The following is a 23,546-nucleotide window of genomic DNA, read 5'->3' on the forward strand; positions in this document are numbered from 1 at the left end:
TTCAGCCACTCACACCTCAGCAGCCTTCAGCAGACCTTCACACAGACCTCAGCAACCTTCCCATGAGCAGCGGTGCTTATATTTAGCCAAACAACTTCCTCTAAGAGGCAGAGGTGGGAGCCCAGCAGGACGGCACGGTTGGTGGTGCAGGGCCAGAGGGTCCCTGCACACCCTGAGGGTCCCTGTGCACTCTATCTCTGCACCCCAACCACAGGGTGGTCCATAGGGCCACCTGTGCTGTCCCCAGCCCTGGGGATGCATCACCTCCCTGACAGAGCCGCTGGCAGGGAAGGGGGAGGAAAGTGAAAGCCATGCCGGGCTCATGCTGAGTTCTGCTTCTGCTTTGTAGGAGCAAGCCTGTGATAAGGAGAAGCTGCCTTTCGACACCTAGCTGCATGCACAGAGACTTGTATGGGGTGGCCCTCCCACACTAGGGGCTCCCATCACTCCCAGCCCGCCCAAAATGGCTTTTGGGGGCATTGTTGGGGCAGGGAAGGACCAGCCTGAGTTGGAGCAAGGGGGTCCCCAGGAAGCTGTACCTTCACAGGGCAGGGAGTGGTTATCAGCCTTGCCACCAGGAGCAGAGAAGGGCTGAAGGGTGTTGTGAGATATCAGCCTCGGACATCCTCTGTGTGCAAGGTTGGGTAACGGCGGAGCCAAACCAACTGCCAGCCTCACTGGGGCTCTTGCGAAAAGTGTCATGTTAAAGCCAGCCGGCTCGACCGGTGGTGAAAGCACAGGCTCCTTGCAGGATAGAAACCATCCCGATGTCCCCCTGCCACCCCAGACCCCGCTGCCATCCTGCCCCTCAGCTCACTCCAGATCCCCCTCATCATGGGGCACCAGCAGTGGCATGGGGTGCTGCATCCCCAGCATCCTTGCAGCACAGGGGAGGATTTTGTGTTCCCGACATTTCACCCAACCAGCCGCGGTGCCAGCCCTCCCAAGTTCCCTCATCAGAATGAACATTTTATTCTGTTTTCTCCAATTTGGCAGCACCTTCCCAGCACCTGCACCCTGCCCAGTCCTGGGCCATGGTGGATATAGTGAATAACTCCTCTTGCCCGCAGCCAGATAAAGCCAAATGTACCCAAGAACTTCAAAGATCTCTCTTGGCAGCACAGCCTTGGGGTGTGGGTCTCAGGGAAGCCTGGTCCCCCCATGGCAATGCATGTCCGAGGGCTTGTGGTGGGGAGCAGGACCCTTCCTGGGAAGGCAAGAGAAGGAGCATGAGGAAGTGAGCAGGGAGGGTGGGGGGCAGCACCCGAAGGAGGGCAGAGCCTGGCCGAGGGGCAGGGCACGGGGCAGCCAGGCTCAGGGGCCAAGTGCAGGGCAGGGTCATGCCTGGAAAGGGGCAGGACGGGAGGGAGGACAGGGATGGTTGGGTTGGACAGGGGCAGGACTGGAGGGTTGGCCTGGAGGAGGGACCGGCAGTGGGAGGCGTGGGCTGGGTGCTGCGAAGCCTGCCTGTGCTCGCAGCAGTTCCTGCAGGGCTGCCTGCCCGTGCCTGCAGGCTGAGCCCTATGCACAGCAGGGACGCTTTGGCATCACCCTGGAGCCCAGAGCAGGGTGCCTCGGGAGCCCGCAGCGGCACTGCCACCGTGCTGCTCTGCCGGAGCCGGCCCTGGGGGCTGCGGACCACGCTGCGGGGCAAGAGGTGAGGGAGAACCCCGAGGGTGGCAGGGAACGGATGGGACAGGCTTGGGACAGGCTTGGGAAGAGGGGGGAAAGGGCCAGGACTGGGGAAGTCCATGCCCACTTGCAGCCCACTGCACCGGCTGGTCTGCATGGATTTGCAGGGACAGGGATGGTGTCCACCTCCCTGTGAAGTGCCACTGCCCGCGGGCACAACCAGACTGCCCCAAAGTGCCACACCACAGTCCAGTGCCTGGCACAGCCCCAGTGCCCACTGCCCAGGCATGGGGACATCCCGGGAGCCAGCTCCCCTGAGGAGGCTGCCTGCTGAAGCCCCAGGCAGGGCAGGTAGTGGGCAAAGCTGGCTGCAGATCCTTTGGGGCGATATAGGCACAAGAAAGGGGGAAATTGCCCCATTTCAGCACCAGGCTGCAGGGCAGAAGTGGGTACAGCCCTTTAACCCTGTGACAGAGACACCCAGCCCACAACGGTATGGGACATCACCCTCCACAGCCCCCTGCCCAGCCCTTTGTGTAGGTCCTACATCAACAGGCAGCCTTCCAGCTGCAATGTCCCCATGCCCTGCTCCCCATTCCCTGCTCCCCCAGCTTCTTGGCCAGCTCCTGCAGTGACTTTCCCTCCTCAATGCACACCGGTGCGCAGCCGCTCGCCCCATGGGGAGCCCCCCGCACGCACACATACAGGATTGGGCACACTCACCACGCACACCCCACACCTACACATGTGAGCAGAGCGCCCTGCTGTTCACGCGTACTTGCTGATAGCATCTTCCCCCACGTGCTCCCAGGGACACCACCGCCTCTGCCAGCACACCAGCCTGCCCGCACTTCCCCATGCCACTCATGCAACCCTTGCCTGTGCAGGCAGCGGTGGGGAGCAGGCAGATGCCTGCGCAGGGGTACGGGGGCTCGTGCAGCAGGGAGCCTGGCCCAGCTGTCCCTTGGCAGGCTTTCGCAGGAGGGGGCAGTGGATGTGTGGGAGTGTGCAGGCAGCAGGAAGGAAGCCTGCGCCGAACAATAGAGGGAAATGGGGGAACTGGAAAAAGACCCAGTGGCAGCACAGTCAGCACAGATGGTTTAGTGCAGACCAGCGTGATTCATGGGAAAAAGGCCCTCAGCGCTCCGCAAAGAGCCCGCAGCTCTGTCCCAGGGCTGTGCCAGCAAATAATTTGGGGCTGGGGGTCCCCAGCAGAGCAGGACCTGGTGGGTGGGCACCGTGCTGAGCGCAAGCCCCGGGCTGTGCCCTGTCTCAAGCTGTAGGTGCTGGCAGTGGGGCAGGCAGGGGCCCGTCCCAGCTGGGGGTGGGTGGAAGGCTGTCCCTCCTCTGCCTGCCCATGAGTCATGCTGACCTCTCCCATGCCCTCAACAGCAGTGAGAGAGAGAGATTATGGTCTGGCCCTTCCGGCCGCAGAGCCCTCCCCAGGCTGGCCGGCACAGGAGCTCATCCCCTGGGAGGGGCCCAGCTGCTCCCCTGTTATCCACCTCGGGCAGCCCCCCCCACCAGGACACCCCCCGGCTGCACTGGCTCTTATTCTCCTCCTGCCCAGCCCCATGCACGGCGGAGCCTGGGATGCCCCAGCATCCAGCATCTGCTCGCCCACCCGCTCCCCCGTGAGCCCCCAGCCACTCAGTTCCTGTGTGGGCTCGGGTCACAGCCTCACCGACAAAGCAGGGCCAGGATCCAGCAGCTCCAGGGAGGGGCGGAGAAGCTTGGGGCTGAGGAACAACAGGATGCTGGCCTCTTGAGCTGGCAGGTGAGCGGCTCTGGGGAGAGTGGCTCAGAGGGACCTTCGGGAGCATCCTGCGCTCCCACCCATGGGATCCGTGCCCTTCATTGCAGCTGAACCCCTCCTCTCCCTTCCTGCTGCCTCCTCACTCCCTTTCTCTCCTCCTTCCACAGATGATGGGCTGAGTATCCGTCGCAGAGGCACCCTAGGGCCATGAGCTCCCCATGCGGTCCTGATTCCGATATTGCAGACTGGCTGGCCACCATCCACTTGGAGAGGTACCAGGATGTCTTCAAGCAGCATGGTTACCATGTGGCCAGAGATGCTGCCTCACTGGATGGCAACCGCCTGCAGCAGATCGGCATCACTGCCACCGGGCACCGCAAAAGGATCCTGAACTTGGCACAGCAGACACGGATGCTCAGTCAGTCCTGGGGGGGACCTGCAGCAGGAGACACACATCTCCGAGCCACTGAGGTCCTGGATGCCCGCCAGGTGGGTGAGGATGCCCTGAAAGCAGAGCCAGGAGGGGCTACTGACGCCTTTGGGACACAGCAGCATGTCACTGTGCCCGTCCAGGCATCACCTCTAGAGAAGGACCCTGCTCCTCCCCTCATGAAGCCGGTTCCCAAGCCGAGGTCAGTTTTTCCTCGCTCAAAGCCGGAGCAGGGCTTGGCACCCACACCACTGGCACGGACCACGGTGCCAGCACACAGCCTGGGCAGTGACAGGGCGCCTGCAGCCTTTGTGGTACTGGAGGGGTTTGTGCCAGGGGAGAGCTCCACGGATTTAGAGAGCCCAGAGCCCAGGCCAACACCGCCGGCTGGCCCAGGGGCAGCTGTGACCATGGGCATGGGAGCATCCCGGCTGCGAGTGCGGGAGAGGGCTCAGGAGGAGACATGGCCCCCCCCAGCTCTGGATTATGGACAAGCCCTGGAGGCATTGGAGAAATCCCCCCCGTCTATCCCATCTGTCCTGCCACGGCACAGCCACAGGGTCCCAGCAGCTGAGTCCAGCCCTGGGAGCGTGCCAGAAGGTCACCCCACGTCCAACCCTCCCCTGCCTGCTGAAGCCACCCCAGCCAAGAGAGATCCCTCGCTGTGCCCCAGGGCAGCCTCGCAGCCGGGCTCAGGGCAAGGCAGGCTGGAGATGGTGTCCAACGTCATCTATGAAGGACTCGAGTGCCTGTCAGCACCCGCTGAGGGCTCAGGAGGGGAGGATGGTCCCCAGGGTCAGGCTCTCGCTCAGCCCTTGGCTCTGTCCTCACAGGAACTGACCCAGCCGGATGACAAGCCTGAGTAAGCAGATGCTTTCCTTTGCCCCAGGGAGCAGAGGAGGGGTGCAGAGCAGCCAAAGCTGAGGATCCAGAGAGCCCCTCACCCCTGGGACCCTATCCCCAGCCTAGCCCTGCCTGCCTCCAGGTTCTTACAAAGCCCCTTTCACCACCCTGTCCACACCTTCCCCAGGCTCTGCATGGAGTGGTCCCACAGGGCAGCTGGGATCCCTCTGAGCTGACAGGGTGGCCCTGGGCCCCTGGGGGCTCGTTCTGGTTGGGGGGAGAAGCTGCTGCCCCTCATCTGCCCCCCAGGCAGCAGGGCTGGGGCTCCCCGGCATGGTGAGGGCTCTGAGGCTGGCTTATGCTGGGAGCAAGGCTGGAGATGTTAGAGGGGGGCAAGCTGGGTTGGGAAATGCCCGGCAGTCCCAGGACACACAGCTCAGCAGGTCCCAGGGTGGGGAGGAGAAGGGAGCAAGTAGGATGCTGGGAGCAGGGAGGGGATGCTGCACATCCCAGGGGACAAAGCCGGACTCAGTCCCAGTCAAGCGCAGCCTCCAGCCCATGTAAGCCAGACAGGAAAACAAGGTGGAAAAAGCCTGCAGGCTCCCACCCCATCCTGGCCACAGCCACAGTAACCCCTCTCCTGTTTTCCAGCAGTCCCGGCTGGCCTGGCGGGGGCCTGCCCCCCGTCCCACAGAGACCCGCTGGCAAGCCAGGTGAGATCTCCCAGGGCACTGGTGCACAGCGAGGACCTCCCAGTGTCCCCGAGGAAGGGGGGTGAGGGGGGCACCCACGTACCCTGGTCCTGCCCCATGCTTCTGCCTCTCTCAGCGACCAGGGTGGCCCCGGGCCAAGGCAGGGCCCAGCACCACATGTATTTGGGCTGGCATCTCTGTTGTACCAGATGCCCTGGATGTTGGGGCACACTGTGGTGCACTTGGTGGGGGGGTCCACCTCCAGGGTTGGCAGTCCTGGCTGGTCACTGCCATGCAGCAGGCATCACTGACTGCCTTTCCTTCCCATGTCTCTGCCCACAGAGGTCAGCGAGCAGCCTGTCAGCCCCTACAGTGAGACCATCTTCGGGCACGTAGCCCCATGCTGGGAGCAGAAGGTGAGAGGAGACTGTGGGGATGGTGGCTGTCCCCTGCCGTCACTCTCCATCCCACCAGCTGCTGCAAAGTAGGGAGCTGCAGCTGGTGAGACCATGGTGCCCAGCAGTGCCTGGCTGAGCATCACTGCTGGGGCAGGGTTCACAGGCTGAGCCCCCTGCGCAGTGGACCAGGCAGGTTGAGGAGGTCTGGGATGGGAGAGGGCAGAGGGGAAAGGAGATGTGACCAATCTCTCCTCCCAGGCTGTTGGCATCCCCTCCCATCAGAGCTACGAGGCAGTGTCCGACCTGGACCTGGAGCAAGAAGCATGCAGGTAGGCATCACCTCCTCTGGCCTGCAGGGGCTGGTCTGGGCTCGGGGTCCAGGGTTTGCATGCCAGCGGGACAGGGGACACCCCTGGTGACAGCCTGAGAGGCAGTGGGTGCTTTTCCCCCACCATAGAGCTGAACAGGAGCGTCTGGGATCAGGTCAGCAGTCTCAAGAAGAGCCAATGGGCTCAGAGATGAGGAGCTGTGCTGGTGGGTGGCCCTTGGGGGTACAGTACTTGCCAACAGATGCTCTGGGTGCACAGCTGGGGCAGCGCCAATGGCACTGGGCACCTGCACACTGGGCAGAGCCTGGATTTGGCTGCTGGGAGCATGGAAACACCATGGGGGACAGGCATTGCTGAGAAATGGGATGGCTCTCAGCTCCAGATGAAGGGATGTGCAACCTCCAAAGGCTCCAGCATCATCAGATCAGCATTTGCTGATCTGTCACACTGTGGTGGACAATGAGATTGTGAGGGGCACCTTTAAAATGCTTTTGAAATGTACTTTCCATAACTCCTGATAGCATCTCAGAAAGAGGAAGGAAAGCTGCTCTTCCCATTTCAGATGGGGAGGGTTCCTTTTCCTGTGTTGCTTAGAGAGGAGGAGGCAACCTGCAGCTCTGTGTCCTTCAGCTCTGCCCATGGTCTTGCCAGCCCATGCGTCCTCATGCCCCTGCCTTTCTGGTCCCAGTGTTGGTCAGTCCAGCCCATCTCCTGCTCTGGGTGCAAGTCACTGCAGTGTGGCCTGATCCAGTGTCACAGTCAGCCAGACTTTGCAGCCAGATGAGAGCCAACACAGGCCATGGGTGGGGAACTGCAAATACTTGGGAACAGGAGTTTTGTAAACAGAAATACTGAAATCTGCCATGGAGCCTCTGAACCAGCAGTTCAGAGCAAGGCTGGGTGCTGGCCCATGGGTCACAGTCTCCATCCAGCAGCTTCCAGGGAGCTGGGATCCAGAGCATCCCAAGGGCATCAGCCAGGCACTTGCAGCCCTGGACCCACCAGGGACTTTGCAGCCTGGTCTTGCTGAGAAGAGACAGGATGCAACCGTCAGCAGAGTGTCAGAGCCAGCGGTTCACAGGGTTTTTTTCTTCCAGCCTGAGCACTAAGGTGGTTGGGGTCTCATTCCCACTCATTATGGGAAATATTCCCCACTCCCAAACTTCAGAGGCCCTTCCGCCCTTTTGGCACAGTATCTTTCTCCTACCTGAGATACCTCCTCTCACCCTGTTCTGGGGGAGTTTCGTCTGGACCGCGCTGCTCTCTGGCTTGGGGTCTGGGCAGTGAGTGTCAGTGTTAGAGATGGGCAGAGCTGCCTCAGCCAGCAATGAGATATCCTCAGCAAAGAGGAAGAGGAATACAAAATTCCCCTTAAAACTGGGAGCTGCATCTCTGAGGGTCTGTCAGAGCCTGGAGCATAGGGTGGGATTCGCCCGCTCTGACACTGGGCACCTTCATCCAAGCTGGTGATGCTCAGCCCCCTGAAATGCTGGTGCACAGGACAGTATCTGCCCTACTTCAGACATCAGTCTCAGCAGGAGAGAGACAGTAGCGCAGCACTGCCTGTGTCACCCCATGGAGCTCAAGGGACTGGGTCAGACAGCGACTCGTCAGGCATCATGGATGGTGGACCAGGATGGTGGACCCTGCCCTGGTTTGCATCAAGACCTGCGATGAGATGATCCTCAGGCAGATACCTACCCAGACAGCTTCTCTCCACACCTCAAGGCATATTCCCTGCAGGAAAAGAAACCCTGGGAATGGCGTGTCCTTGACAGCTTATTCCTTATCTCCCTACCTACCTCCAGGTGCCCACTCACAGGTTGATTGTCTAGCCCATGACCCCCAGTTGAAGTAACCAGATCCATCAGCAGCTCTTTGGTCCCCTCATTACCAGCAGATCCCTTTCTTCCATTATCCATCCTCCATCCTCCCATGTGAGCACTGACAGGCTGAGACTGCCCCAACTTGGTGCACCTTGGGCATCACCCTCCAGGCTCAGCTGACCTAGAAATACTCTCTCCTTGCCCTGGGGACTCATTTGGCCCTAAGGTTAGTTGTCTTCACTGCCTGACACCAGCTGAAAAGGGAGATGACTTGGCCTTTGCAGACTTGTTTCTTGGAGGCTTCCTCCACCAACCCTGTCCTCAAGGGCAGAGCTTGGAGTTGGCCTGGGTCTTGGCATGCTCCTGGGTTGCTGAGAGACCCCACTCCAGCTGGGCCATGGGCTTTGCTTGTCCCTGCCAGATGCTGCTTGTCATCCAGCTCTTTGTGGTTTCAGTGGCTGTAAATCATTGCTCAGGAAGGGGCTGTCATGGATTTTTCCCCTCTTTCTCTTGCCCTGGCCCATTCGGCGGGTCTGTCTCCCACTCAGCTCTGGCACTCAAGGCTGATATCCACGTATGACGTACAAAGTCCTCCAGCCACCCCACTCCCTGGCCAGTCCCTCCTGAAGAAGCTGGACACCGGGCTGGAACTCCAGCCAGATTAATCACCCTGCCAAGGCTCTATTATGCTAATTAAATAGCAATTTTCTTTCTGCTCTGAACCTCCAAGCCACCAATGGCCATTTCTTGTCTTTCTTGCAGACACTGGAGCCAAACAGGCCATTGTCCCTCTCCACCCACCTCCTCAGCCCCATACACCATCCCACTTCTCTGGAGCCAACCTCTAGCCTGGGTGTCTCCAGCCCAACATCCTTGCAGGCAGACTTCAGGTCTTGCTTTTGTCTCACATGGTTCAGGGACATCTGATGTTCGATGGCCTCATAAGGTGCCTGTCCAGGGTCAAAGCACGTGTCCATGCACTGCCTTGGCTCCTACGATGAGGCAGTGCTCAAAATGAGGTGTTTGGAGAATTTATGATGAGGGAAGGTGTTTGGGGTCATTCTGCTGGTCCAAAAGCATTTCTAGCACATGGATTTGTGCTGAAGCTGGTTTTTCATATTCAGTATCCCCCACTGGGTTTCTGCTCCATAAATTTCTCCTTCTACAACATCCCATGCCAAGGAGTCCCACAGGTCAGCCGCTCCTTTCCCATGTGGTTCTGCACCTTGCTTCTGCTGGCTTTATCTGATGTCATCCAGCTCCTGTGACTGAAGCAGCGGTGGCCAGGAGATGCCTTTCTGCCCTCCTCATGCTGCTCACAACTTCAGAAACCTGCCTCCATCACTTACCCTTTCCCCACTGGAGATGCCCAGCTTGCTCAGGTGCTCCTCAGACAGAAGCTGTGACAGGGCTTGGACCATTCTCATTGCCTTTCTTGGAGCCTTTTCTTCATCCTGGCACTGGATGCCATGAGTGACCCAGTGGCACGGGTGCTCTCCTGCTGGTGCTGGGGTGTCCCAGCTGCCGTGACTCTCTTCCTGCCCATCACCACTGCACCTGGGCAGCTCCTCTGTGAGCTCCTGGGACCGTCAGACATTTTCCAGCACATTTACTTTTCGGGGAAAGAAAAATGTCTGTCTGAGAGGGCTGAGGGGAAGGGGCAGGATTAGCATTTTTTTAATAATTTCCTTTTATTGTTATGGCTGGATGCTCTCACCAGGCCTGGCTGGGGTTTTTAGCATGGCTTCCCAAGAAAAGGAGATGGATGCAGGAGCTCTACCAGCCCATCTGTCCATCCCAATCCCTTTGCAAAACATTTCAGCTGGACACAAGAGCAGGCGGGAGGGTGTCATGGCAGAAAGGACCTTCCCAGTGCCGTGAACACTGGAGGGGTAGAGGGAGAGGGCAGGCTGAGACCTGTCCTGGTGAGGAGGTAGCAGAGGTGGGTGTAGAGCAGGGAGCAGGACATGGGACTGGGGAGCTGCCTGGCTTCAGTTTGCTGCCTGTGGTGTGAAGAGGGGAAGGAAGTGATGCCAGGGGTTTGGAGATGTGTGGTGGCCTGTGCGGTATTACCCAAGGTGGGGAAGCCCATTTTGCCAGCTACCCCCAGCCTTGCCATCATGTAAGACTGGCTGAGCCTCAGGCTGCTGGTGGCCACGGGGCTTATGAGCACTGAGCCCTTGTCCCACCCTGCTCATGGAGATGCAAACAGCCATGTCACTGGGTGCCCTGAAGAGCTCAGGATGGGGCCAGGAGCAGTGTGAGACATCCCCAAATGGGTTGGCATTGACTGGGACTCTGCACAGTGAGCAGCTGTGCTGCTGCAGCTGGGCTGCCTCACAACCCCATTTCTCACAGGACAAGCAGTGAGTGCAGCAGTGAGGGAAGGAGCGAGGATGAAGAGACCCGGTCCCGGCTCATCGACCATATCATCCAGAACGACACGGAGGGGTACTCCACTGTGGAGGCACCACAGGCCGAGGGCACCCCATTCAGCCTGCCAGCCCATCTCTACCCAGACGAGGTCCTGGACGACCTCACCATCTCCCCTTACGCCAGCTTCACATCACTCTCCGAGCCCCGACCCACCATGCTCAGCGGCTGGCTGGACAAGCTCTCCCCACAGGGGTATGTGCCCACCCATGGGACAGTCCTCCCTATAGGTAAAGCCTCCTTGAGCAAGGCTGGTGAGGTGGGCACACTGGTCACCATGCTACTGGGGCAGCCAGACCTCCCCACAGGAGGAGGACCCTCTTGGGTGCCCCAGCTGTGCTGCAAGGGTCTCTGTGCAGCCATCTTTGGGGGAAGGGGGGGGTCTGTGAGCAGATGTGGGGTCCTCAGGGGGATTTTCCCCTTCCCAACAGCCCCGTTTTTCTGCCACCCCAACAGGAACTATGTCTTCCAGAGGCGCTACGTCCGTTTCGACGGGAAGAACCTGATGTACTTCAGCAGTGAGAAGGTACGAAGGGGCAGGATGTGGACAGGGTGGGGAGGCTGAAATGTGCTGCTTAAGCAGGGTGCCTTGACACCACGTGAGCTACCATCTCCCCTTTGCCTCCCCTTGTCCTTCTGTAAGGAGCCAGCACTGCTTTAGCATTGCTAGGGTGGAGCAGCCGTGGCCCCTGTGCCTGGGGGGCTCTGAACACAGCCTCACGCCATAGAAAGCCCAGGGTAGCAAGGGTCCCTCTGCCAACAGGGAGCAGGCGAGGGGGGTCCTGCTGGCTCACAAGCCCTGGGGCAGACTGCAAATGGGGGATCTCTGGGTCCCACCCATGGACCCATCCCTACCTGAATCCTCAGCTCCTGCCCAGCTGCTGGTGTCCCCCGGGCTGTGCTACAAGGCAGCACCCAGCTGAGCACCTGGGGGATGTGGACAATGTGTTGCATGGAGGAGCTTTTCTCACTGTGGGCGCTGGCACTGTGGGTTAGGTGTGTGGGATGAGTCAACAACCCTTTCCTGTCCCATGTCCTCTCATCCTTCTGTGGGGGCTCTGCCTGGCCCCGTTAGGCCTGCTGCGGGGTGCTGGTGGCTGCCACGCTACCTGGGATGACAGGCACTGCTGCCGCAGTCCCATGGCACAGCCAGCTGGGCTGGCCCCACATCAGTGGCACCCATGCAGAAACAGGCACCATGCATGGCCGTGGAGCAGCCACTATTGCAGGAGCTTGCAGGCATCCCTGCCACATCCCCTTACCCCTACGGTTATGGCATCAGTGTGCCTGGCAAGGCAGGTGTTGGGGTGGCGGGGTTATGGAGGTGCCCCACAGGAAGGGCAAAGGGGAGTAACCCTGCCTGGGGCTTGTTCCAGGAGCCCTACCCCAAGGGGGTGATCCCGCTGTCCGTGATCGAGATGGCTCGCTCCACCAAGGACAACAAGTTCCAGGTCTTCACCAGCCATCGGATCTTCGTCTTCCGCGCCGAGAATGAGGGTAAGTGAAGACCCAGGGCAGGGCCCACCAGTCCCCAAGGCACCGCCCCTGCCTCCCTCCTCCAGCCAGAGCATCCTGGGGGCAGCTCTCACCCCATCCCCAAAACATCCAGCCATGATGAGCAACGGGACCTCTCCCCTGCCATGCCTGCTGGGTGCTCTGCTCCATGCCAGGGCTGTTGGGAAGGGCTCAGACCCACTCCCTCTTGCCTGGTCCCCAGCCCAGAGGAATGAGTGGTGCTCCACACTGCAGAAGAAGGTGACAGACCAGCGCCTGGTGGGGTCCCGGCCCCGGCCCACCAACACTGCTCACTGCCAGAAGTCAGGCACCCTGGAGCTGAAGGGCCAGAAGTCCAAGGTGTTCGCAGCCCTGAGCCTTCCTGAGATGTGGCTGTACAAGAGCGAGCAGGTTTGTGGCCAAACCAGACACCCTGTTGGCACAGAGGGCTGTGCCAATGGTGGATGGGGGTGAGAGTGGTGGAGAGATGGAGGGAGCTTAGCCCAGGGTCAGTGCCAAAGGGAGAGCAGAGAGGAAAAGGATGGGCAGGAGAAAGGGAATGGTGGAGCAGGAAACTGGAGATTGTGCACAGGGCAGCCAGCTGTAGTGGGAGCCTGGGCTTGGAGATGCAGGGACTGCCAGGAGCAAACCCCCCTCCCAATCTCCTTGCTATCACCAAATTATCTTCATCTCTGCCCGGCATTTAGGTCTTGATCACACCAAAGCGTCCCAATCCATCACAGGACAGGTGGATCAATGACCACAAAATCACCAGCAAACATACCTGCTGCAACGCAGGCTTGCCCTATGGAAGGCAGCAGGTCTCTGCTGACGAATGGCACCCTGCCCACTGCCCACGGAAATCCCCACCTCCTGCCTGCTGAATTTTCTCAGCACCCCTGGTTTTTTTCTGGTCACCTCATTTCCAGTTTGCCTGGTGTGCACTAAACAGCATCAAACCTCTGTGGGTTTTGCTCAAGTTGGTACTTGCTTTATGAGTGTGCCTGACTCAACGTGAACTCAAATCTCCAAAACAGAGGGATTTGAATGGCTGGGTTTCGGGGGCTGAGAGCAGAACTTGCCTTTCATTTTAAGGTATAACATACTTGCTGAATGTTTTATGTCAGCCCACATGGGATGGCTGAGAGGTGTGGCAGGGTACCAGGTCTGACCTGACCGGCCAAAGCAGAGCAGTGATTGGAGTGGGGGTAGCAGGTGCAGCTCCCTTGCTCCAGCCCCAGCATCACGGGCATGGCCAGGATGGTGTGTCCACCATGGCCATGGTACTGCAGAGCCAACACTGGTGTCACTCTGAATTGCAGTTCTTTAAAATGGGCATTGGCATCTGCTTGATTGAGATGCGCGGCTCCACCATCCGCGAAGCCAAGAACCGCAGCTTCGAGCTCATCACCCCCTTCAAAATATTCAGGTATCCCAGGTGTCCAGGTGGGACAAGGTGGTGGGAGCAGCCGGGTTCTGGACCCAGGTGCTGGTTTCTCCAGGCCCCTGAGTTTTGGCTGTGCTGGTGCTCACAGCTTCGTGGCGGAGTCAGAGCGGGAGAAGCGGGAGTGGATGGAGGCCCTGCAAGAGGCCATAGCCGAGATGCTGTATGACTATGAGGTGGCAGAGAAGATCTGGTCCAACAAAGCCAACAAATACTGTGCAGACTGCTGGGCTCAGAGTCCTGACTGGGCATCCATCAACCTGTGCGTGGTCATCTGCAAGCAGTGTGCAGGCCAGTACATCTCCGTGGGGGTCCCAGCAGGTGTGGGCTGAGCCTGCCTGGGCAGGCAGGGTGCGGGCTGGGGTATGGGTGCGACGTGGGTGCTGGTTCTCCTGGCAGGATCAAGGGGTGCTCACTTTCCTGCTCCCTGCAGGGCAACATCGCAGCCTGGGCTCTAATATTTCCAAGGTGCAAAGTCTGAAGCTTGACACCAGTGTTTGGTCCAACGAAATGGTACAGGTAGAGGCACTCAGGGCAGGATGCTGGGACTGGCACGGCATGCTCAGAGGCCAGGCTACTTCCCCGGGCAGGGCAGCAGGCCCATGGTCTCCCCTGGGATGCAGGGACACCAGGCATCCTGCTCCTCCCGGCTGGCCCTGGTGCTCGCCATGACCATGGGACTCTCCTGCAGCTCTTCATTGTGCTGGGAAATGACCGAGCGAACCGGTTTTGGGCCGCTCACCTCCCTGCCGCAGAGGCCCTCTACCCAGATGCCAGTGCCAAGCAGAGACGGGACTTCATCTCCCGCAAGTACCGAGAGGGTCGGTACCGCCTGCCCCATCCCCACTACACCACTCAGGAGGACATACTCCAGGTAGGGGCCACCTCAGGGTGCAGGCAGGATACCAGGATGCTGAGAACCACCCCAGAGCTCTGGGTCTGGGATGCCAACACCTCCTGCTTGGCTGTGTGCGCCTGCACCCCTGTGCCAGGCGGCTCAGGTGGGAGGTTGTGTCCCACTTTGCCTGCCTTCAAACACCCCTGGCAGCAGGCTGGGGGTCTCCATGAGCCAGGATGTGGTCCCCAAAGGCTCCTGTCTCATCCCAGGCACTGTGTGCTGCAGTGGCAGGACCAGCCCTGCTCAAGACCATCCTACAGTTCTTCTCATCCTCAGAGGCTGGGCTGGCGGCTGACCCCACTGGCTGCGAGGTGGCCCCTGGGGCCGACCTTTGGTGGGGACTGGAGAGCAAAAGGCCCAGGAACCATTCAGGTAACAAGGACCCTCAAGCCCCATCTGGCTGTGATGGGGGGGCTTCATCCTTGCCACTGCCCCTGCCCCCCACAGCACGCCCCAAGGCTGGGGACACCCAGGGCATCAGGCGCTGTGGCTCTCTGGGGGACCCGCCTGCCCCACTGCACTCCTCTTTTGAGATGGGGCAAGGCAGTGGGTTCCTCTGGAGCCCCTTTTCATGGAAACCCATGCCTGGCACACCCCCTTGCCTACACCTGCATGAATGGGGTCTCCCTGCCACCCCAGTACCCATGCTTTGGTGGGTACCTGCTCCCATCCTGCTCTCACCACCATTCCCAGCAGGGAGCCCCCGTGCACAGAAACCAGGTCCAGAGGGTGTCTACAATGAGATCACACAGCCAGTGACACAGAGCGGATACCTGTACCGGGCCACGGCCCCCCCCAAGCTCCCGGGCACCAAGAAGAGCAAAGAGGGTAAGCGTGGGGAGCACAGGAGGGCAGCCAGTGGGGCACCTACCCCAGTGCCGCTGACCCCTGGTCCTGCAGACTTCCAGCGCACGTGGTGCTCCCTGGGAAGAGCCCTGCTCTTCTTCGAGACGGAGAAATGCACCGAGCCCTTGGGCCACATCGAGAGCGGCGACCTCATCTCCCTGGGCGTGAACAGAGCCCAGGCGCTTGCCAGCCCCAGCCTCACTGAAAGGTACCCTCAGCCATGCCCCCCACTGCATGCCCAGAGAGCCTGTGGGCATGCAGAGGGCAAGGACAGGTATTGCTCCCTGCTTGGTGCAATGGTCTGCTCTGGCTCTGGGTGCATGTTTGGGGTGGGGGGCTGCCCTGATGGGCTGGTTCATCCTCCACAGGTTTCACTTCACCCTCGAGCTCTTCCTCACTGGGGAAAAAGTGCAGCAGCTGGGAACTGATGGGCCCGAGACGCTGCAAGCCTGGGCCAGCGCCATCGGCAAGGTGAGCCAGCCCCAGCCCTGGCACCCTATGCCGCTGGTGGGTCCCTGGGCTCTGTCTCCACTTCCCTGTTGTGATTTCTCTCAGCTCCCCACTCTCTTCATCTTCTGTGGCAAGCACTCTCCTTCCCTTTGCAGAGGCTCCCATCTTCCCCAGAGACCTGCCCCCATCCTTGTGGGGGTCTGCGCTCAGGGGCCGAACCCTGTCTTTACTCGGCTCGTCTCTTGCTCCATCCCACAGTGGTTCACACCTGTGAGCTGTCACTGCCTGCTAGGCTATGAGTTCCAGCGCGTAGGCCAGCTACGCTACAAGTGCATGCTCAACCCTGAGCGGTGGCAGCAGGCCTTCTTCATCCTGCAGAAAGCCCACCTCTTCATCTGCTCCAGTGAGGATAACGGGACTGAGGACAGCATCAACCTCCGGCGGCTGCAGGAGCTCAGTGAGTGCCGTGCTGCAGCCCGGGACAGGCACCATGTGGTGGGTGGCCATGCATGGCTCTGACCCCTCTACTTCTCACCCCAATGCAGGTCTGGTTCCCCCCACGGAGACCCCAGAGAAGAAGGAGCTGCTGATCCTGGTGGAGATGGGGAGGTGAGGCCTGGCTGTGGGAATGATGGGGAATGAGCCGAGCAACCTCAGCAGGCTGCCTGGTGCAAAGTCACTCCTGCAGGGTTTGATGCTGATCCCAAACCCATGGTGGGGATGCTACTGGGAGAGCAGGGCTGGGGCCAAGTGGCTTACTGAGGTCACTCCAGCCCGTGGTCTCTTGCCGGGGTGGGATGTCCCTTGGCTCAGCCTGGCTGTGCCTTTTTCCCTGTCCCAGAGCCAGGCTGTGCGTACGGGCAGGAGGGCATAACCTGTGCCCCCCCCCCCGCCCCCGCAATCTTCATTCCCTCTTCTCTGCCCTTGTCGTTCTCAGGACATTTTACCTCCAGGGCTTGTCGCGGACAGACTTGGCAGTGTGGTACGCCGACATCCAGGCATCGGCAGGGGGCCGGGGTAACGCACTGCGGGACCAGCAGCTGAGCCGGGGGGACATCCCCATCATTGTGGACAGCTGCATTGCCTTCATCACGCAGTACGGTGAGCTCAGCGTGGCAGCAGCACAGCTGGAGCAACCTCTGGCACACACAGGGCAGCCAAAGGTTCCAGGCAAAAGGCACCACTTTCAGGGCACCAGCCCCACTGGGGGCTCTCTGGGCAGGACTGGGCCCCCATAACCCTATGTCCCTGCCCCAGGGCTGCGGCACGAGGGGATTTACCGCAAGAATGGAGCCAAGTCCCGGATCAAGGTACTGATGGAAGAGTTTCGGCGGGATGCCCGCAATGTCAAGCTGCGCATCAACGACAACTTCATCGAGGACGTCACTGATGTGCTGAAGAGGTTCTTCCGCGAGCTTGAGGACCCCGTCTTCACCCTGGAGCTGCACCCACAGTGGAAAGAGGCTGCAGGTACCTCCTTCACCCAACCCCTCCTCCCACTCTGAGCTGCCTGCCAGGGACCTCTGGGGCTGGTGTCCCTCAGGACGGGGTCCTGGTACCAGCCCTGGTGCCATGTCAGCTCTGTGCCTACCAGACTCAGCAATGCTCCACAACTCATTTTCCTCCCTCCAGAAATCTCCTCAAAGCCCCAGCGCCTGGAGAGGTACAAGGAGCTTATTCACCGCCTGCCTCGCCTCAACCACAAGACCCTGGCTGCACTGATTGGGCACCTCTACCGGTCAGTGGGCCACCTCCCTGCCAGGTCCCCTGGTCCAGCTGGGGTCCCCAAGGCCAGCCAGCAATGTGGGGTCTCCCCGCTGCCCAGGGTATGCTGGGTCCCGTCTCTGTGAGCCAGGAAGAGCCCAGTGCCCATGCCCTGCCCCACCAGCCCCACAGCTGGTGCTGGGGTGTGCTGGAGCATGCTGCTCTGGGACACCTCAAACGTTCCCAAAGTCATCCTGCAGCAAGGGGGAGTGACAGGAGGTTTGGGAGTAGGGGACACCCCCCTGTAGGACGTAAACTTCACCCAGTGCCCAAAAAAGAGGGAAAAAAACAAATTCCCATCCCCAGCTCAGAGTATGAGGTGAGGCTGTTGTCTGGTTCAATGGCCAGATGTAAATCCTGGAAACAGGAACTGCTCAGCTTGAAGTTCCCACTGCTGGGGAGCTGGGGAGCAGGGGAGAAACAGACTGTTTTTCAGGAGAGTTTGTATGAGGCAGAGGAGGTGGCTGGGGCTGAAACCCCATCCAGAGTGGGACCAGCCCCTCACCTCTGTCCTCCTTGTCCCAGGGTGCAGAAATGTTCAGACCTCAACCAGATGAGCACCAAGAACCTGTCACTGCTCTTCGCACCCAGCCTCTTCCAGACCGATGGCAAAGGGGAGCACGAGGTCAAAGTGATGGAAGACCTCATTGACAACTATGTCAGCATCTTCAACGTAAGCTCCTTGCAGGGGCATTGCCAGCCCCCTCCATGCCGGCTTTGCCTGTCTCCCATTGTATCCCCCCATACCGCCCAGCTCTACCTCCCCCTGCATCCCTCCATCCTGGCCATGTGTCCTCAAGCCGTATCCCATTCCACATTGACTCCATGTGTCTCCCTTATCACCCTATCTGCTCTTCCTCTGGCAGATTGACGAGGACCAGGTATCCCAGATGGATCTGGAGAACAGTCTGATCACCACCTGGAAGGACACCCAGGTACTAGGGGTGTGCTTGCTGGCCCCCATCATGTCAGGAACCCCTGGGCTGGTGGGACTGCCTGGAGGATGGGGGCACTCCCAGCTGCCCACCCTGGGTCCCTGCTGTCCCACACCAGATATTTGGGGAAGGACCTTCCCCTACTTGCCTCCCCTTTGCCCATCACCTTGAGGCTCCTGCCCAGGGAAGAAGCAACCCCAGCTCCCTGGGACGCCATCGCCATCCTCCTGGGGAGAGGGGATGTGCACAGCACCCGTGCCAGCACAGCACCAGTGCCACCCATTCTTCCCCCAGCTCTCACAGGCAGGGGACCTCATCATCGAGGTTTACCTGGAGCAGAAGCTGCCCGACTGCTGCGTCACCCTGAAGGTGAGTCCCAAAGGAGGGCCGTGCCAGAGGAAGGGAGGAGGGATGCAGGCTCCTGGCACAGCCTGGGGCAGCCTGGCACCTATCCTGCCACCACCCACTGCAGCTGCCCGTGTGTCTGGCCCCAGGTGTCCCCCACCATGTTGGCGGAGGAGCTCACCAACCAGGTGCTGGAAATGCGCAACGTGGCGGCCAGCCTGGACATCTGGCTAACCTTCGAGGCCCTGGAGAACGGGGAGCTGGGTGAGCATGGTGGGGATGGCACAGGGGATGCTCTCGGCATGGCCGGGCTGGTCAGGAGGAGGTGTGGGGTACAGGGGGGGCAGCTTGCTGCCGGTGGCACGGGGGATGGGGACTGGCACAGGGAATAGGACACAGTGGTGAGAGTGTCCCTGCCTCCCCAGAGCGGCCCCTGCACCCCAAGGAGAAGGTGCTGGAGCAAGCTTTGCAGTGGTGCAAGCTCCCGGAGCCCAGCGCCGCGTACCTGCTGGTGAGGAAGGTCCCCATTGGCGAGGGCAGCTGTCTCTTCACAGGTAAGGCAATCACAAAGGGTCCCAGAGGGGGAAAGCTCTGCCTCAGCTTCCCCTTGCCCTGGCCACTGCCCTGCAGCTAGCGGGGGCACATCCCTGAGACCCACAGTGGGATCCCCCTGCAATACCCCAGCCACCCTCACAAGTTCCCAGCCCCCCTGAACCCCATCTCCCCCCACTGGGCAGGTGTCAAGCGTGAGAACCCCAAGTGCGGGCTGCTAAAATGCCGCGAGGAGCCCCCCAAGCTGCTGGGGAACAAGTTTCAGGAGCGCTACTTCGTCATCCGGGACCGGAGGCTGCTGCTGCTCAAGGAGAAGAGGGTACCCAGGGGATGCTGCGGGGATGGACCTGCGCCATGAGGGCGGGAGGAGAGGCAGGGAGGGGGAGCCTGGGGACAGCAGTGGCACAGTGGTGGCTGTCTTCCTGGCAGTTAGGCTGGGACCAAGCTGGGCTGACCCAACGGATCTCCTTCCCCAGAGTGCCAAGCCGGAGCGCGAGTGGCCCCTGGACACAGCCAAGGTTTACATGGGCATTAGGAAGAAGCTGAAGCCACCAGCCCGGTAAGTGGGACCTTCCCTGGCCGTGGCCCTGGGCCATGCATCCCTCAGTCCCTGCCCCCAGCACCCGGCACACAAACCCAGCTGCTGGGAGCATGCCAAGCCCCACCAGGACCCAAAGCCATGACAAGCCTGGGCTTGTGGGGCGAGCTCAGCCCCCCGCCCTGCTGCCCATGGACCCTGGGCTGTGTTGGAGCTTGGCAGTGCTGCCCCACAGCCTGTCTCTTCCTTTCCCCAGGTGGGGTTTCACACTGACCCTGGACAAGCAGCAGCTGTGAGTATCTGCCCCTGCCATCCTGGGGCTGGGGGGATGGATGTTGAGATCTGTCCCCAGTCTTAGTGGGAGTGGGACAGCTAGGGGCAGTGCTACAGGGCCCTGGGGGTCAGGGCAGAGCTGGTGGCTGGCTGGGGCACTCGAGGGACAGAGTGGTGGGGCCACATGCTCCCTGGCACGAGGTGGGGGCCGGGCTCCAGGGGCAATCTATCTCCACACCACACACCCTTCCTACCTCCCCATCCACACCAGCACCCCTGGGAGATGCGTCTTCCAAGCACCCAGCACCAGGCTCCAGAGGGACTGCCCACCCTGCCCAGGTGTGCGTGTCACCTGCATGCTTGTGCTGCCTGCCAGCCTTCACCCAACACTGCTCTGTGTCCCCACACACCCAACACCAGGTGCTCCTGCACCCTGCGCCCCACCCTGAGCTGGGCTCCCTGCCTGGCCTCCCTGGCACCACTGGGTGCCCAGGCACACCCGTGCATCCTGCTCATCCTGTCCCCATTTCCCTGACACTGCCGATGCTGGGACAGCAGCTGAGCATGTTGCCTGCCCTGGATGTAGGGCTGAGATGTTCTTCTAAGGGCAGCAAGGACAGCTGAGCCGAGGTGTCTCATGGGTGCTGAACGAGCTCTCGCCTTGCCCTGAAGCAGCGATTTGGGCATGCAGAGAGTTTCAGAGGTGCAGCCCCACTGGGTGTAGTGGTGCCTGACAGCCTCAGGCTCACAGGCAAAGGTGACAAGGGGACGTGGGCCCTGCTGGGCCTGCTCCCTGGCAGCTTCTCAGCTGACTCTTCTGCAGGTACCTGGTGTGCTCGGGGCAGGCTGAGCTGTGGGACTGGACCACCAGCATCCTCAAGGCTCAGGTGGGTGCAAGCTGGCCATGCCACCCAGCTGGGCTGGGCTGGGACAGGAGGGAGCTGGCAGGGCAGACCGGCATGACCCCGCTCCCTGCCCTGTCCTTGTGCACAGCACGATGACCTGCGCCCCGTAATCATGCGCCGACGCTCCTCCTCTGACCTCGCCAAGCAGAAGTTCGGCACCATGCCACTGGTGCCCCTGCACGGGGACAGCACCGACGCCACCATGCTCTCCGCCAACCAGACCCTGGTAAAGCCCCCGCAGCTACCCCTGCCCACAGATGCTCCTGCACCCACCCAGGTCCATGCACCCATCCTGAGACCATCCACCCACCCCAGGGCCCCGGAGGCAGGTGCACGCCGCCTGGCACCAATGGATGCTTTGGGTGTGTGTCCCTGTGCTCGGCGGCGTGTGCGTGCTGCGTGCTGTGCTCATGTCCGTGGCAGCTCTCCATGTGTGCAGGGCCCTGTGAGGGCACGTGGGGTCCTGCGGCCCACTGCCCGTCCTCTGCCTGCCAAGGCATCTGTGACCCTGCTCCGCGCTATCGTGTGCTTACCTCTGCCCATCTCCTCTGTTTCTAGCGCCGCCTGCACACGCGGAGGACTTTGTCCATGTTCTTTGTAAGTACCCGCACACGTGGAGCACGTCTGTTGCTGGCTTTGCACCATGCCTCCTGGCTATGGCAGCAAGGGCTTGCCTGCAGCATCCCACCTGCACTCGGAGACATGCCCGGGCCATCGTGCCCACGCTGTGTGGCAGAGGAGGGGGTGCCCATTGCTCTGTGTGTCCCGTAACCAGGTATGGGGGGCCCTGCGTGGTCCCGGTGTGTGCAGGCAAGACCACAACAGTCCCGCCCAGCTTCCAGAGCCTCTCCCATTGGGTCCGCATTGCCCAGAGAGGATCAACATAAGAAATGCGAGGAAATAGGTTTGGGTCCTCCTCGCCATCAGGTTATTGCTGCGGGGGCCACCTGGCTGGACCTCACCTCACCTGGCTTTGTGCTCTGCATGGGTGCCCATCTGCCCTCCCCGCCCCAGACCACCTCTGCCAAGGGGTGCTGGGCTGGTGCCACAGCCTGGTGGCATGGACCATGCCTCAGCAGGAACCAAAACACTCACCCTCCATCGGCGATGGGGAAAGAAAGGGCCAAAGTACCAAAGTACCTGAGCCAAGAGACCTTATGGAGGGTGGGTCCCCTGTGGGCACCAGCCCCACAGCAAGGCGGGGCAAGGCTCCCTGGGCAGTGCCTGAGTGCAGGGAGGGCAAGGTGAGGGGGACAGAGGGGTACGGCTGAGCGGTGCGGACAGTCCCCCTCACCCCAACCCCCCCGCCCTCCCTCAGCCCATGAAGATGCACCAGGACTCCCTGGAGGAGCAGCAGGAGAAGGAGGCGGACGCCGATCCTGTCTACGAGGAGGTGGGCAACTTCCCCGAGCTGGCTGCGCTGGAGCTGGGGCGGGGCCTGCTGGCAGACCTGTCGGCCGTGCCCCCCGTGGACAGGTCCAAGAAGCCGGCCCCGTTCCCCGAGCAGCCCCCGACCACGGCGCTGCGCTCCTCGCTGCCCGCCAGTCCGGCTCAGAGGGTGGCGGGTCCCTCCGTCACCAAAGCCCTGTCCCTTGAAAGGGGCTTGAACCTGGAGAGCGACAAAGCTCCAGCCCAGGGGCTCAGACCCACCAAAACAGCCTCTCTGGAGAGGAACGTGGAGCCTTCCCTGGCGCTGGCCAGGGACTGGGAGCAGGCGGCCACGCCGGGGAGCAGTCCCAATGCAGAGACCTCCCTGGAGATCCCCAGGAAGAGGAACATGCAGCTTCCCTCGCCCATCAACGACAAACTCATCCAGGAGCTCAGCAGCGTCATCCTCAGGAAGAACGAGCGACAGCCACCGGGGCCGGGCCAGCCAGTGACATGACGCACCGTGCTGAAGGGGCAGCCACTGACCTGGGGGTCAAGTCACGCCCAGCGGCAGCGATGATGTATACGCCACGCTCCCACACCATGTAGCCCGCACCCTCCTCCTCCTGACCCTGGAGCCGGGCTGGGAGTGGGGAGCGGTGGGGACCAGGGGACTAGTGGGGACCGGGATGCTCAGGGGCAGTACCCCCTCTTGGGAGGGTTGGGGATGCTGCCACACATGCTCTCACTCGTGGGTGGCGTGTCTGCCATCAGCCCCAGTGCCAAGGGAAGCAAGTAAAAGGGAAAATAAAAGCCTGCCTGCATGTTTCAGCAGCACGGCATGGTGTCAGGCAGGGCGGCACGTGGTGCCTGCCAGCACAGGGGAACACAGCACGATGTCCCCTCCCCAGTGCTGGGCCTGTGAGGCAGGGTCAGGACACCCAAGCCATCCCCCACTTCCCTTCTTGCATCTACTGTGGCATATTTTGGGGGCGGGTCAACAGGAACCAGGCCAGCCGTGTGTGCCCAGTGCGTAGTCCTGGTGATGGAGGAGGGCTCCTGCTCAACTCGGGTATTTATACCTGTTCCTTCCACCAGGAGGGAGAAATAAAGGTTTATTTGTACTCTGGAGGGTTTGGTTACTGCAGGAGGAGCAGTGAGGGATGCCGCGGTCCGGCAGGCGGGGAGCCGGGGGTGCCAGGGCCAGGCACCTAGTCAGGGGACCCATGGGATGGGGGCAGTGTTGGCAGTGTTGGAGGAACTGCAAAACTGGGGGCAAAGTCCTGGTGAACCTCAGATCCAGGGTGGGATTTTCTGCCCAAGTCTGCTGCCAGCCTGGGACAGTGCAGCCCTTTGTGCTGGGCACCATTCTGTGGGATCCTCCCTCCCCGGGGC

The 23,546-nt window shown here is 61.0% G+C and overlaps 1 protein-coding gene across 1 annotated transcript; it reads left to right on the forward strand.

The window, feature by feature from the left end:
- Positions 1-1,492: 1,492 nt before the first annotated feature.
- Positions 1,493-23,251, forward strand: ARAP3 (ArfGAP with RhoGAP domain, ankyrin repeat and PH domain 3). The gene is made up of 34 exons (XM_075510104.1): positions 1,493-1,657; positions 3,556-4,680; positions 5,313-5,374; positions 5,696-5,769; positions 6,010-6,080; positions 10,265-10,534; positions 10,796-10,865; positions 11,716-11,836; positions 12,057-12,244; positions 13,156-13,262; positions 13,369-13,568; positions 13,711-13,796; positions 13,969-14,151; positions 14,385-14,547; positions 14,872-15,003; positions 15,076-15,229; positions 15,390-15,492; positions 15,730-15,928; positions 16,017-16,080; positions 16,409-16,572; positions 16,729-16,941; positions 17,104-17,209; positions 17,761-17,908; positions 18,102-18,170; positions 18,465-18,539; positions 18,665-18,779; positions 18,941-19,069; positions 19,253-19,386; positions 19,544-19,626; positions 19,862-19,897; positions 20,702-20,765; positions 20,872-21,009; positions 21,342-21,380; positions 22,102-23,251. Exons 2-34 carry the CDS (start codon positions 3,596-3,598, stop codon positions 22,666-22,668), a joined length of 5,412 nt encoding a protein of 1,803 aa, XP_075366219.1. The 5' UTR covers positions 1,493-1,657; positions 3,556-3,595; the 3' UTR covers positions 22,669-23,251.
- Positions 23,252-23,546: the final 295 nt, after the last annotated feature.

Source organism: Mycteria americana, chromosome 8, assembly GCF_035582795.1.
Source record: "Mycteria americana isolate JAX WOST 10 ecotype Jacksonville Zoo and Gardens chromosome 8, USCA_MyAme_1.0, whole genome shotgun sequence".
Lineage (NCBI taxonomy): Eukaryota > Metazoa > Chordata > Aves > Ciconiiformes > Ciconiidae > Mycteria > Mycteria americana.

Bases quoted from the DNA above. Each gene is read 5' to 3' on its own strand.
- ARAP3 (XM_075510104.1), top strand. From the start codon at position 3,596: ATGAGCTCCCCATGCGGTCCTGATTCCGATATTGCAGACTGGCTGGCC. The intron at 13,569-13,710 runs GCCAGTACATCT...TGCTCCCTGCAG, and splicing joins CATCTGCAAGCAGTGTGCAG to GGCAACATCGCAGCCTGGGC. The intron at 15,004-15,075 runs GTAAGCGTGGGG...CTGGTCCTGCAG, and splicing joins CACCAAGAAGAGCAAAGAGG to ACTTCCAGCGCACGTGGTGC.